This window comes from Podarcis tiliguerta (assembly GCF_965153285.1).
Source record: "Podarcis tiliguerta genome assembly, chromosome: 6".
In the NCBI taxonomy this organism is placed as follows: Eukaryota; Metazoa; Chordata; class Lepidosauria; order Squamata; family Lacertidae; genus Podarcis; species Podarcis tiliguerta.
In genome coordinates this window covers 60,416,557-60,430,221 of record NC_139539.1, presented here as the reverse complement: position 1 = coordinate 60,430,221, position 13,665 = coordinate 60,416,557, and the positions used below count along the sequence as shown (strand labels likewise).

General features: G+C 42.4%; 1 protein-coding gene and 1 long non-coding RNA gene across 5 annotated transcripts in view; one reads left to right on the top strand and one right to left on the bottom strand.

Annotated features, from left to right (window-relative positions):
- LOC310680980 overlaps positions 1-13,665 on the top strand; it is a 128,701-nt gene that overhangs the window by 59,984 nt on the left and 55,052 nt on the right. The gene's annotated exons all lie outside the window — the stretch shown is intronic.
- Positions 719-13,665, bottom strand: part of AK4 (adenylate kinase 4) — a 29,592-nt gene continuing 16,645 nt past the window's right edge. For all 4 annotated transcript variants that reach the window (XM_083448227.1, XM_083448228.1, XM_083448230.1 and 1 more), the window contains exons 3-6: positions 10,037-10,156; positions 5,998-6,170; positions 4,305-4,423; positions 719-3,119 (exon numbers count right to left, since the gene is read on the bottom strand). In XM_083448227.1, coding sequence (XP_083304353.1) covers positions 3,005-3,119; positions 4,305-4,423; positions 5,998-6,170; positions 10,037-10,156 — 527 coding nt within the window. In that variant the 3' untranslated portion in view covers positions 719-3,004. The remainder of the gene's footprint in view (positions 3,120-4,304; positions 4,424-5,997; positions 6,171-10,036; positions 10,157-13,665) is intronic.

Below are 13,665 nucleotides of genomic sequence, written 5' to 3'. Positions count from 1 at the left end.
CTTTAACCAATAGCCTTTGACTATTTCATATACTACAGCAGGGGTATCCAACATGGTGCCCTCCAGATGTTTAGCTACAACTCCCATCAGCCCCAGAGAGCATTGTCGATGGCGAGGGTTGATGGGAGTTGGAGTGCAGCAAACACTGGAGGGCACCACATTGGCTATGCCTGTACTACTGGAAAGGAAATAGAAAAGTAGAAACAAAGTTAAGTTGCACTTACATCCTATTGATTTCAGTGGGATACAAGTTACTCATCACTAACATATCACACTGAATTCAACAGGTCTTAAGTGCAAGTTATTTTGCTCTGGAACCAATCCAACATGCAGGAAAGTGAAGAGAAAAGTTAAAGCACATTGATTTGATTTGATTTGATTTGATTTGATTTGATTTGTTTGATCTGCAACAGTAGCTTTAAGACTGGTCTGGAGAACTCTGGCATTCCTTGCTACAGGTTCTACAGTGAGATCTTATAATGGCAGACCAGCATTCCCATCACTACTGATCTGATTAAATGCTCTCTCTGAGGGAGTGTGTTGGAAATACTCTAGGGTACCATCTCCATTTTGCATGGATCAACACCAAGAACCGTGAATTATGGCTGGCCCATGCATGTACTGCAAGAGCCAAATCATAAGCTAAAATATAACCTAGAACCCTACGTTATGTTCAGGGAATCCTGGAATTCTTTAGAAGTAACAGCCATGCAGAAACTGGTTCTTTGAGGAAAGAAAGTTTTGAAACAATTGCTCTGGAAAAATCAAGTGTTTCTGTTCAGCTTTTGGTCTAAAATTATTTGGTAGCAATCTGCTCAGTGTTCAAGTCAGCTTAGCATACTTAGCAACACATTTCAAGAGCAACATTCCAAATGGCCAGCTATCAAGAAATATGTGCATAGTAGACCATTTTGCTTCCATTCAGACCTGAGTGCTTACTTACCTTCATTTTCATTCGGATTCTAGTGAATGATGCAAATAAGCGTTCACAGAAAAGTACATTGGAACTAATAGAAGAGATCTTAAGATTTATGTGGACAAAGACAGATCACTTAGAGAAAAAGGAAAATTGGTTTAAAACAGGCCAAACTCACACAAGAGAGAAAGGACTTCAGTTAAAGACAGGTGGTTAAAACACACACACACACACACACAACTGAAATAAAGCTATGTACACATTACCATATAATCTGGCTCTGGTTTGCACCACCTGGGTTTGAAGCCATGCATATGTGTTATTGGCCACAATTCACATCTATCCTGTAGTTTCTTGAGAAATACAGCTGTTTGATGTGTTCCCTTCAAACCAGCTTCCATCCAATTTGAAAACTTAAGTCACATCCACTATGCAATTAAGCTGAGCGGTGTACATTTGAGAGAGCCATTGCACATGCATAATGACCATGCACGCACAATGACCACTTTATAAATAGGAGCTGGTAGCGGGGTTGCAGGCATGGAAAAACTAAACAGGAAATGTGCATTGGGTAGGATATTCCTGTACCCTTTCTAGTGTGTACAGCAACATGCAAATGCAACTTCAAATGCAGTGGGAGAGAACCACCTCACTGTGTTTTAACACGGCTAAAGTGTACATAGCCTAAGTCTTTGGTCCAGTACATAACTTTTTTTCCTTTTGCACATGTGAGCCTTCGCAACTGATTGTCCTTATATGAACAAGTCTAATAATCAAACCATTGATATATATTGGCAACAGTTTCTACATTTGTAACAGCGTTTTTCCTAGACTGTGTGGTCATGAAAATTTGTTGCTTACTGTCCTGGTTCACATGTCACAATAAACCACAGTTAAACTAAAGGGCTTAAACATTTAATGTGAACACACAGCATGCTAGTGATACTGCCAAAATTGCAGGCATTTCACTCTTCCCCTGCTTTTGCCACTGCCCAGGAAACAAGCAATGATCTGGCTTGCCATTACATCTGAACCTAGGTTTATGGTTTGATTCTGTCCAAATCACAAGCCGTAACCAATATTTGCTCCAGGTTTCTTGATTGTGATTTGTTTAAGGGAGGAAACAACAAGTCTCTGGTTTGGACAAAACTAGCAGTAAAAGTGCATGCCATTTCAGTGGTTAAACTATGACTTAATGTGACTTGCAAACAAGTGACTTGTGAAGCAGCTCAATATAATAGTGATCATCTGGACAGGTTATTATGTTAAATCATATGATCACTTGTCGGGGAGATAATTTGGGACAATTTTAAATGTGATTTAAAGAGAGCAGAAGCTCATTGGCAGTTACTATCAGGCTGTAACACTGTATAATATTAAGGCTATAATAATACTATCAAAGTTGTGCAACTTTTCTTGATAAAAAAATAGACCACCTTTATATCCTAGTATACAGGATGGCCTAAATCCACACCACTGAATTACAAACTAGTTCCATAAACATTACAGCAGCATTTTTATTATATATATTCTTAAATGTTGGTATTTTCCGCAAACCAACATGTTTAAAAACAACCATAATTTCCATTCCCCATTAATTGATACTCGGACACATTTTTTGTTATTTGAACTATATAATGCATATATGCTCCACAGTGCTTGTTGCACTGCAGGTACATTTAAAGAAGTGTTTGTTTTTAAATTGCTGTGGAGTGTTAGATCAAGGAAAACAATTCCAAACATTCATGAAATGGCACATTGAATATGCAGAAGAACTAGCTGTGGCTAGATGGAACAGACAACAGGCTCTGTAAGCCTCCTAAGGTATATCTGTCTCTGCATAACAATTTAGGATTCCTTGGAAGTCCATGCACAAGTACTTAATATGCTGAGGACTAGGATTCCATAGCATTTTCAGAGATGTTCTTAGCTATCACTATATTTCTGCAGCTATTCTCCAGTAAAACCAGGGAGACAGCTGCTTTCTATATATATATATATATAAAGGCAGAGCACAGATACAGGACACCACAAACTTAATAGAAAATCAACTCTGGTTATATTAACTCTTGCTTGTTTTGGAAATGCTTAGTTTGCTTCTTTGGCCTGGAGTGGCGGAATTTTGCTGGACACCAGAGAATACACATAAGGCCATATTTTGTTGGTCTCTGTCCCAGAGAATGAGTGTAGGATTCCTCTGTTTCTGAAATAAAGAAATAAAAAAAAAAATTTAAACGAAGAATCTTTACAAACCAACCAACCCTGGTATTGCAAGTTTAGTTATGATGCAATTATTATCTTATGATAGAGTGCTGATTCATATTCCCTTTTTTAGTGTGTATACTTGTATTCGTACTTGTGACCAAGGAAGGCAATGTGTGAAACATTCCACAAGCCATGGGCACCGACAGAATAAAAGAGAAATGAAGGACTGTTATATATAAATGGCATGTTATTTCCCACATGGAAGAGCCTTGTGTGTTTGGATTTTGTGTGTTTGTCTAAACCTCTGGAGTGGATTTGCAGATTAGAACAGGGTGCAAAAAATACGGTATGTATGTGGACGCACAGTACCTGTACTTCCACTTGCCATCACACTCGGTTCTCTCCAAGAATAGAACCCGTGCAAGGAGATCCATGGGCTTCACCAACATGTGGTAACCTTTGTGCATATGTTCTGTGTACACATAGCTATTTTCTAATACAGTGGTACCTCTGGTTGAGAACGGGATCCGTTCCGGAGGCCCGTTCGCAACATGAAAAGAGCGCAACCCACAGCAGCGCATCTGTGCACGTGTGGGTCGCAATTCACCGCTTCTGCGCATGCGTATGACATCATTTTGCGTATCTGTGCATGCGCGAGCGGCGAAACCCGGAAGTAACCCTTTCCGGTACTTCTGGGTCACCGCGGGACATAACCTGAAAGAACGTAACATGAAGCGGACGTAACCAGAGGTATGACAGTATAAGGTAGTATGTGTGTGTAATATATACATATATATATAGCCACTCATGCATGCTCCAAGTTCCAAAGCTTGCACTCTCTTAAACGTGCTTTTTTATTTTATTTTAAGGGTGGTGATCACCTTCCTGAACCAAAAATTTTGGTTTCCTAAATGATATGGAGACAAGATATCTCATTCCAAAGTTTAATCTAGATGTCCAGCTATGATTTCATTAGCCAAAGTTCAATAATATAATGTACTAATAATTAATACAGTTTAGAGCATATTAAGTTGGCCAACGAAACTGCTTCCAGAAATGTATATGCCATGATTATGGCAGCAGAATTTTCATGAAATAATATGAAAACTCTACTGCCATGCCACGGCACATACACCGTAACAATTAAATTTAGTCTTAGATGGAGCATGGGCTTCCAACTTACTTGTACAATTCCATTACAGGCTTTGCAGCATCTTTGTATTTTCTAAGCCTAGCAGCAACAGCTTCAGGTTTATCATCTTCCCGTTGGATTAATGGCTCACCAGTAACATCATCAACCCCCTGTTAACAAGAGTGGCATAACAAATCAACATGTTAGTATTACCTAGGGAAATGATTATGCTGCGCTAAAAATAAAATTAACATTCAGGTAAAAAGGTGTCAAATTTTGGCCTATCTTCACAGCCTTGGTTGTCACAAGGAACTAGGGGCACAATATAGCCAAACACTTCAGACAGACACGTGTGCTACTGGTATGCCAAATTATACACAGCCCTCACCCAAAAGAGCCACACCCAATGTAGAAAAAATGGGAACACAGGCCAAGCCAATTGGTGAGTACACAAAAACGCTAATACAGTGGTACCTTGGGTTACATACGCTTCAGGTTACATACGCTTCAGGTTACAGACTCTGCTAACCCAGAAATAGTACCTCTGGTTAAGAACTTTGCTTCAGATGAAAACAGAAATTGTGCTCTGGCGGTACAGCAGCAGCAGGAGGCCCATTAGCTAAAGTGGTGCTTCAGGTTAAGAACAGACCTCCGGAACGAATTAACCCAAGGTACCACTGTAGTGTTAAGTAGCACCCAGTATTACAATATACCGTATTTTTCGCCCTATAGGACGTAGTTTCCCCCCTCCAAAAATGAAGGGGAAATGTGTGTGCGTCCTATAGGGCGAATGCAGGCTTTCGCTGAAGCCTGGAGAGCCCCACAAGCTCGGGGGACAGCGGGGAGGCGCAGCGCGCCATCCCGCTGTCTCCCAACATGGTTTGGAGGCTGGCGGTGGGGAGAAGCCCGCTTCTCCCTGCCGCCAGCCCCACAAGCTCGGGGGACAGCGGGGAGGCGCAGCGCGCCATCCCGCTGTCTCCCAACATGGTTTGGAGGCTGGCGGTGGGGAGAAGCCCGCTTCTCCCTGCCGCCAGCCCCGCAAGCTCGGGGGACAGCGGGGAGGCGCAGCGTGCCATCCCGCTGTCTCCCGATGTGGTTTGGAGGCTGGCAGCAGGGAGAAGCCCGCTTCTCCCCGCCCCCAGCCCCGCAAGCTCCCAGAGCGGGCTTCGCGCAGCTTTCTGCAAGCTGTGGGAGCCTGGCGCGACTTCGCGCTGGCCTCCAACGGCTTGCGGAGAGCTGCCTGTTCTGGGCGCTGGGATGGGGGAAGCTTGGACTTCCCCCACCCCCACCCCGTGCCTGGGGGGGAAATAATTTTTTTCCCCTTTATTCCCCCCCCCCCAAAAAAAATATCTAGGTGCGTCCTATGGGCCGGTGCATCCTATAGGGTGAAAAATACGGTAGTTTTCATTGAATTTCCATGTTCCCACTGGGTTCTATTGTTTCCTGCCAGGGAAAATCTCCTATGTACTACTTCTCATACACACAAATGGTTCCTTCTCTTTACCATTTGGCAAGCACAGATGGAACTCACCTGACCTTCCTGTTTCAAAATGGTGCATGGAAGGAATTATTTGTGTGCCTGAGAAGCAGTGCATTGGAGAGTTCCCCTGAACAAAGACAACAGCAAAACCCAATGGCAACACACTGACAACTATTAAGACAATTCACCATTTTTACTGGTGGATGAATAGTCTATGGTTTCTCTTGCTAAGTCACATTGTTTGGGGAGGACTAGTTATCTTACATGTACTTGAGGTGGGTTGAATTCCATATTATAGACTCTTCCACTCGCTGGGTGAATCCAACGAGCACTTAGGCGGTCTTTCAGGGACTCAAATGGGATGTTCAAGCTTATCACTAGATCCAGTTCACATATTGTGTCAAGTGCTTCAGCTTGACCCAGTGTCCTTGGAAAACCTATGTGCAAAAAGAGAACAAAAATTAATAACCTGTTACAAGAGTTTGCTGCGAATTTTGAATTCATCACATACTTATCTACCTGTGTTGTGACTCCAGACTTGAAACAGTATCAGGATCTCAAGTGCAATAGGTTATAGGAGCAATCACATCAGGGATTGTTCTGACTGCTACCCCACACAACAGAATATGCTAGTATTAAGCTACTTTAATTACTACATGAGCTTTCATTGCAAAACCTATATAGGAAGGTATTTTATGTTTGATGTTTCATTATGCTTTTGTATATGCTGGAAGCTGCCCAGAGTGGCTGGGGCATCCCAGTCAGATGGGCAGGGTACAATTATTATTATTATTATTATTATTGTTATTATTATTGGTCAGTGTCACACCATACTAAGCTAGATGGATCAATGGCCCAGCTCAGCAGAAGGCAGATTCCTATTACTCAGGGCCTGGTTGATAACCATATTTTCCCCCAATTCAGACTGTCCAACAGCCCCCGAGTGGTGTTTTGCTTTGCTTTCCACCACAAGGTTTACCTCATACTGAATTAACAGAACAAATGGGTTTTTCTCTTTTTATAAATACACAGTGCTATCTTCTTGTACTGGCAGTCTTGACTAGATCTACACATGTTCTTTGCAACAGTGAGAATCACTGTAAGAGAGGATGGGAGTGTTAAAGATTTACTTCATGTCTTTCGTTAGAAAACAACGTGATCTTTTACAGTACTGCAAGCCATGTGCATTAGTTCCTGGGGCTCTCAACCCACACTGGTTTCTTTATGTAGATGAACAGGAACATTTCAGAACCTGCAACAACTTATTTCTCTTTCTGAATACTGCAGTATTTCAGCAAGGACACATTTATTCAAGCGAGTGGCTGTTTAAGTCTCATGCAAGCCACCTCTTTAATATTATAGAGATATAGATCTGGAACTTGGTCAAGGGGGAAAAAAGGAGACAACTACCGAATAAATCATAAGTATGTTATAGTGAGCAAAATAGTGCATAATGTGTGGCTAGATTCCTGCCCAGAGCTTTCTCTGAAGCAACTTAGATAGAGCTCCTTCACTTTTATATCAGATGTATGCGCCTTATACCATCTCAAACTAATGCACACTTTGCACCAGCTTTCCCCAACCTGGTTCCCCCAGGATGCCTTGAACTGCAACTACTATCATCCCTGATCCATGCTGTTGTGACTGGTGGAAACATCTGGAGAGCCTCAGGTTGGGAAAAGTTGGTTAATGCCAAGTAGCAGCTGCATTTCAAGGCAGAAAGCCTTTATTGCTTTGCTACTCAAGGTTTGTTAGTAAATAAGTCCCTGGGCAGAAAAGAAAGTCTTTCTCATCTGATCTGCCAACTTGGCTAGAAGTCTCATTGTCCAGTGTGGCACTGTGGTCTCAAGTTCTAAACCACTGAGCTTCTTGGGCTTGCGATCGGAAGCGTTGGCGGTTCGAATCCATGCAACAGGGTGAGCTCCCGTTGCTCTGTCCCAGCTCCTGCCAACCTAGCAGTTGGAAAGCACACCAGTGCAAGTAGATAAATAGGTACCACTGCTACGGGAAGGTAAACTGTGTTTCCTTGAATTCTGGCTTCCATCACTGTGTTCCATGTACCAGTAGTGGTTTAGTTATGCTGGCCACATGACCTGGAAAGCTGTCTGTGGACAAACGCTGGCTCCCTTGGCCTGAAGCGAGATGAACACCACATCCTATAGTCACCTTTGACTGGACTGAACTGTCCAGGGCTCCTTTACCTTTACACATTACTCAGTAATGTCTTAAGAGATGGAGAGTGTTGCAGAATTTTTATTATTATTTACAATAAGTTAAATTCAAGTATGCATGGGCGAGTACTGCCCCCCCCCCAAAGTAGTATTTGTTCTATTTTTGACCTCTATCTTCCTGCTTTAATATGGAGGCTGGGTTCGGAAATCCATATAATCAATTCTTCCCATAGTAATTCGTCATAAACTCAAGCTTCCTGAATGCAAAGAAACTTGCTTTTTAAAAAGAAAATGATTTTTGGATGAAGCATCTATTTTAAAAAAATAATAATAATCAGGATGCAAATTAGCATAAATGAGACATGGCTAGCAATTGTCCATAGCACACAGATGATGTTGCTATTAGCAATTTATCTTGGCTCTATGCCTTCCTTCCCACCTACCAGTTGCTACTTGCCACACTTCAGACACACAGAGAGATCACACTGTTTCATGCAACAGAAGGCCGATCCAGGAGCCTCACAGCTTAGTCATATCCCCAAGCACTGGAGGGTAGCAAGACTCCTATGTGTCATTTTTCACTGAGAAGGATGGCAAAGCTAAAGCATGTGTTTTTCAACCACTGCACAATTTCATTTCAGAAGGTCAAGACCATGCTGAAACAACAGACAGCACTACTATTGCTTTCAATGCACAATTCAACGTGTTGGCACTTGTCTTTGAACTCCTAGATGGCTTGGGGCCTAGTTACCAGAAGGACTGTGTTGTCAAACATAAGCCTGACCAAACCTGAACAGGACCCTGCAGGTGGGGCAGTGGAGGAAGAAGACACACACACCCCACTGCACAAGTAGACACCCCTACATAGGATATCACCCATTAAACAGAAATAAAATTTCCATCTTATATTTTCAAAAATATAAGTTCCTAGTGCTTTTGCATTCATTGGCCATAGCAGCAGGAATTGAGGGACACTGGATATGAATATAGCAGGGGTTGCCAGTCATTTGGGGTCAGTGGGCACCACTCACCAAATAGCTGCCATGAGGGAATGGCATAACACAAAATAGCTGTTACATCTAAATATCAGAAAAAGAGACAGGACCACAAAGTGCTGTGGGCATATCCTATCAATGCAGGGAAAGATACCATCTTCAACAAGAACTGCTAGGAACAGCTCTTTGTACCTCTCCTCTGTTCAGAACAAATGGGATGGTTGGTGCCCAATTATGGCATCCAATGACACATTGACATGTTCAAGGCTATGTGATTAGTGTAGGGTAAGCTGAGGAAACAGGCACTGAACAGGGAAAGCAGAAAGCCTTGAACATCCACACACTCTGGATTTTGAAAGGGATCTTTACAACAGTATTATGTTTTGTGGGCACCTGCTGGTGGGCACACTGGTCCCTGTGGGCATCACACTGATGACCTTAGGAAAAGATAATACCTCCTGCTTAGTATCCTGTATCTCCCACAGTATTATCATAGTTCTTTTTCCTAAAAGAGTAGGCCAGTCTTTTTCACCTTTTTCAGGTATTGAGGGGAAAGCGGCCATTTTCTTTCTTGAACATAATTGTGTGCCGACGCAGAAACCAATAATAGCCAGTTGCAGGACACACTGCTCTAGGCATCATCAGTAACCTCCCAATTCATTCACCAAATGAACATTTGAGGCAAAATGAAATCGAATGTGTTGGGATGTTAGGAGCAGAGTAGTCCATATTAGTACTTGAAGATAATTCAGGCAAGTAAGAAACTGTACTGAGCTGCCCCAAGAGAAATCCAAGGTGGCTTGGACTGTGGTCACCTTTCTTCAGTTTCTCAATAAATGCACCATTGTGAAAGAAACCCAGATATTTTCATCCCTTAGTTTCCATGTGTGGAATCATAGTTGCCAAAGGTTTAACTATGAATCCTCTGTCCTTAAAAGCTCTCGGGGTGTTCTCACTTACCTCCCCATTACACCACCAGTTGCTAAAAATACTGGAAAGGTTGTTTTCATGTTACATTACTTTTCCACAAATAGCATGTTATTTAAATCAAATTTTAAAAAGCCTGTAGAAGGAGGGAAGTGCAAAATGGTTTTTACTAGCACTCGGAATGTTTAAACAAAAGGGGGGGTCACTTACCATCAAGTAACCAAGGCTGGGTCTGCATTTTTTCCAGTTCTGTTATCATTACTCGTGTGAATACATGATCTGGCACCAAAAGGCCTTTCTCAAGATACTGCTTTGCTAGTATGCCAACATCTGTTCAGGAATGAAAGAAGAAACAAAAACTTTTTATTGTTCTGCTAAGATTATATATATGTATGTTCTGGACATATTCTGAATGAGTTATTCCCTCCTCTTGAACTGCTTCACTAACTCAGAAGAAAGAGGTACAAAACAGAATGCCTGGGGGAGCGGGAAAGAGAAAGAAACAGGCTATGTTTGAAACCGCCATTACTGTCTACCCCAAAGCAATGCCCCCCCTCCCCAATATCTCCCCATGCCCTATAGAACTACAGAGAAAGCCATGCAAAGACTGGCTGGCTATTCAGTGTTCCGTGCCTTTTGACACCACTAGTAATAAATAAATAAATATATTATAATAATTATAATTTTATTATTTGTACCCCACCCATCCGGCTGGGTTTCCCCAGCCACTCTGGGTAGGTTACAGCGTATCTAAAAACATCAATCCTTAAAAACTTCCCTAAACAGGGAAACATACCTCTCATCTCATTAGCATAATTCCATCTCCCAGCATTATCTGCCAGGCTAAGATGAATCATTAAGTTGCCATGTACGTCAGCTTAGCCATCTTGCATCTGGCAGGCCAAAGACCAATTCTGAAGCCTTAAGGGTGGAATTTCTCCCATGCTCAGTCTATATAGCTATAGCTATATCTGCAGCCATAAGGGAAGTACTTGCATGGACATGGGGAGGGGTGGTATTAGAGATATTGCTGCAATATACTCTTGAGCAGATTACCTATTTTGCTCTGCAAATGAGCATAAAGTCAGATGATGCAGCAATTGCTGTGGAAAGACAATACAAAGGAAGCATGGGTCAGAGCCAAGTCGAAAGCGTAGGACAGGGGGAGCTAATCTGAGGCCTTTCCAGATGGGACTACAAGTCCCATCATACCTGACCATTGGTCATCCTGCCTGGGGCTGATGGGAGATGGAGTCCAACAGCATCTGGAGGGCCACAGGTTAACCACTCCTGGTCCAGCAAGAAAAAGCAGGGAGCCATGGAAGAGGGGCCAGAGACTTCAAGAATAAGGGCAGATTATGCATCAGCCCCAAACACAACAGCTAAGGAAATCAGAGGTGGGAGAAGAAGTGAGTTTAAATAAAGATAACTGAGGAAAGTAAAAACCAGTGGGGAGAATTGTAGATCTAAGAGGGCTGGGAACAGTGGAGGCAAATGGGGACCCAACTTTAGAGCCACATCCCCAGTATTTAAGTTGCTAAATGATTTAGTTTCCTTGATGACCTCCTGCAGAGTCAGACCTACAATCCTACACTATATCACCTGATAATTCATTTGCTTATTAACATACCTAGCTATGTTTTGAGTACAATCCACTGCATGTTTACTCAGAAGCAAATCCCACTGCCTATAAATGGGGCATTCTGGGTTTCAGTATTTGTCTGCAGGTAGGTGGCTACCTTTCCCCCCAACATAAGAACACCTGCTGGATCAGGGCAATGTCTCATCTGGTCCAGAGTCCTGTTCTTACTGCAGCCAACCAGGTGCCTGTGGGAAATCTGCAGGCAGGATTGGAGCACACAAACATTCTCTCCTCCTGTGGCTTCCAGTAACTGGTACTCAGAAGCATTGCTGCTTCCCAGTTGTGGAGGTAGAGCATAGCCACCATGACTAGTAACCCTCAATAGTCCTCTCCCCCATTAATTTGTCTAATCTTTTAAAGTCAGCTAGGCTGGTAGCTATCGCTGCCTCCTGTGGCATAGAGTTCCATAGTTTAATTATCTGCTGCTTGAATCGTCCTGAATAGTCTAACATTAGGCTTAACTGGATGTCCACAATTTCTAGGGTTATGAGAAAGGGATAAAAAACACTCTCCCTGTATTCTCCATGCTATGAATAATTTGCCATGTAAGGAAGATTCAGATTAGAAGCTTCAGAGATTTAACTGGGGAGGGGGAGAGAGAGAAGAGGTAAAAGGAAACAATGCATGACAGACAACTTATCTGGCAAAGCAACTTACTGACAGAGTGAACTGAGCTGTTACATTTCCAGGCATTCAATAGCTTGGGCATGTAACAACATGAACATTTCATTTTAGCTATGAACAGAAATAAGACCTAAGCTCGAAAGAGTTCAAAACACTGAAAAGGAATTTAAATGAGCACTCAATAAATACTCCCCCAGCAAACAAACAAAACACCTTACACTTTACTCCTGCTTTTTGTAAATGATGCAAAATAGCTATTAACACTCCGAATAGCTTTTCAGCAAGCTATTCATATCTGAATGTTACTAAAGTAACATTTAGAATAGTGTTCTAGATCCTTGACAGTACATAGAATGCATTTTTTAAGTTGCTTTTTGATAGCATATGAGGTGACATCACAAACATTGTTTTTAATTGAACTGTATTATTCAAAACAGGATAAAATGTACTTTCCACAGAAGCAGGTTATCTTGGTTTATAGAAGACCTAAAACAAGCATGTAATCAACCCACCTGCCTGTCAGAACAGGAACAGCAGCAGCCAGACAGCTGGTAAAATGAGATTAGAGTCCAGACAAGGGGAACAAAATATTCAAATGGGGTGTGCGTGTAGCGCCAGGTGATCGCTTCTGTGGGGTGGTGCTTGCCTGCCCTCCCATATTTTATTCAAGTTGGCACCCCCTGCTTCCTACCCGCAGACCACCCCTCACTAGACCTGCTTCCACACCCCCCCACACACAAACACACCTTTGCCTTACTGGAATGTGTCATTGAGCTCTGATGATGCCTTTGGCTTGCCTGGATAGAGGATAGGTGTGTGGAAACTACTGTACAAAGGTAGAATTTACCAGCCAGATGGGCAGGGTATAAATTATTTATTATTACTATTATTATTATTGGCACTTTCCACTTTTGCCTCAGGCCCCACTCACCAATGGCATGTACCCCTCAGAAGGTTGTTTTGGAAAGGGTGTGGCCCTTGGGCTGAAAACACCCTCCCCCCCAAAAAAAATAACCATAGAGGTTACAGGCATATGATCAAAGACTCACAGAACTGTAGATGTTTAAAGAACCATAAGGGTCATCTAGTCCAACCTCTTGTAATGCAGGAATCTTTTGCCTAACAGGGGTTGCACACACAACCCTGAGATTAAGAGTCTCATGCTCTACTGACCAAACTATCCCAGGTCTGTTGCCTCTGCCAAGAGCTAAGGAAGAGCAGAGAATCATGAATTTTCCATCACTCCTGCTAGTAGACCAACTTCCTTTGGCCTTCAGTCAACTATCACCTACCAGCAGCCATTCCATCAGGCTATCTGAACTGTTTCCATCCCAGTTGGCCGTTAAAAGAACAGGATTTTTTAATAACTGGTGTGTGAGCTTGCTCTTCTCTTCTTTACTCCCTACCCCCTGCCCTTTTCCCTGTGCATAATGTTTTTCAGATTATAAACCTGAGGGCAGAAACTGTCTCACCTCAGATTCTTGTAAGCCATTCTGAGGCTTCAGTTAACAAGTGAGGTAAAAATGCTTTAAATAAATCATCTTCAGCTTGCCTGACTGGATTTTCTTTTTAG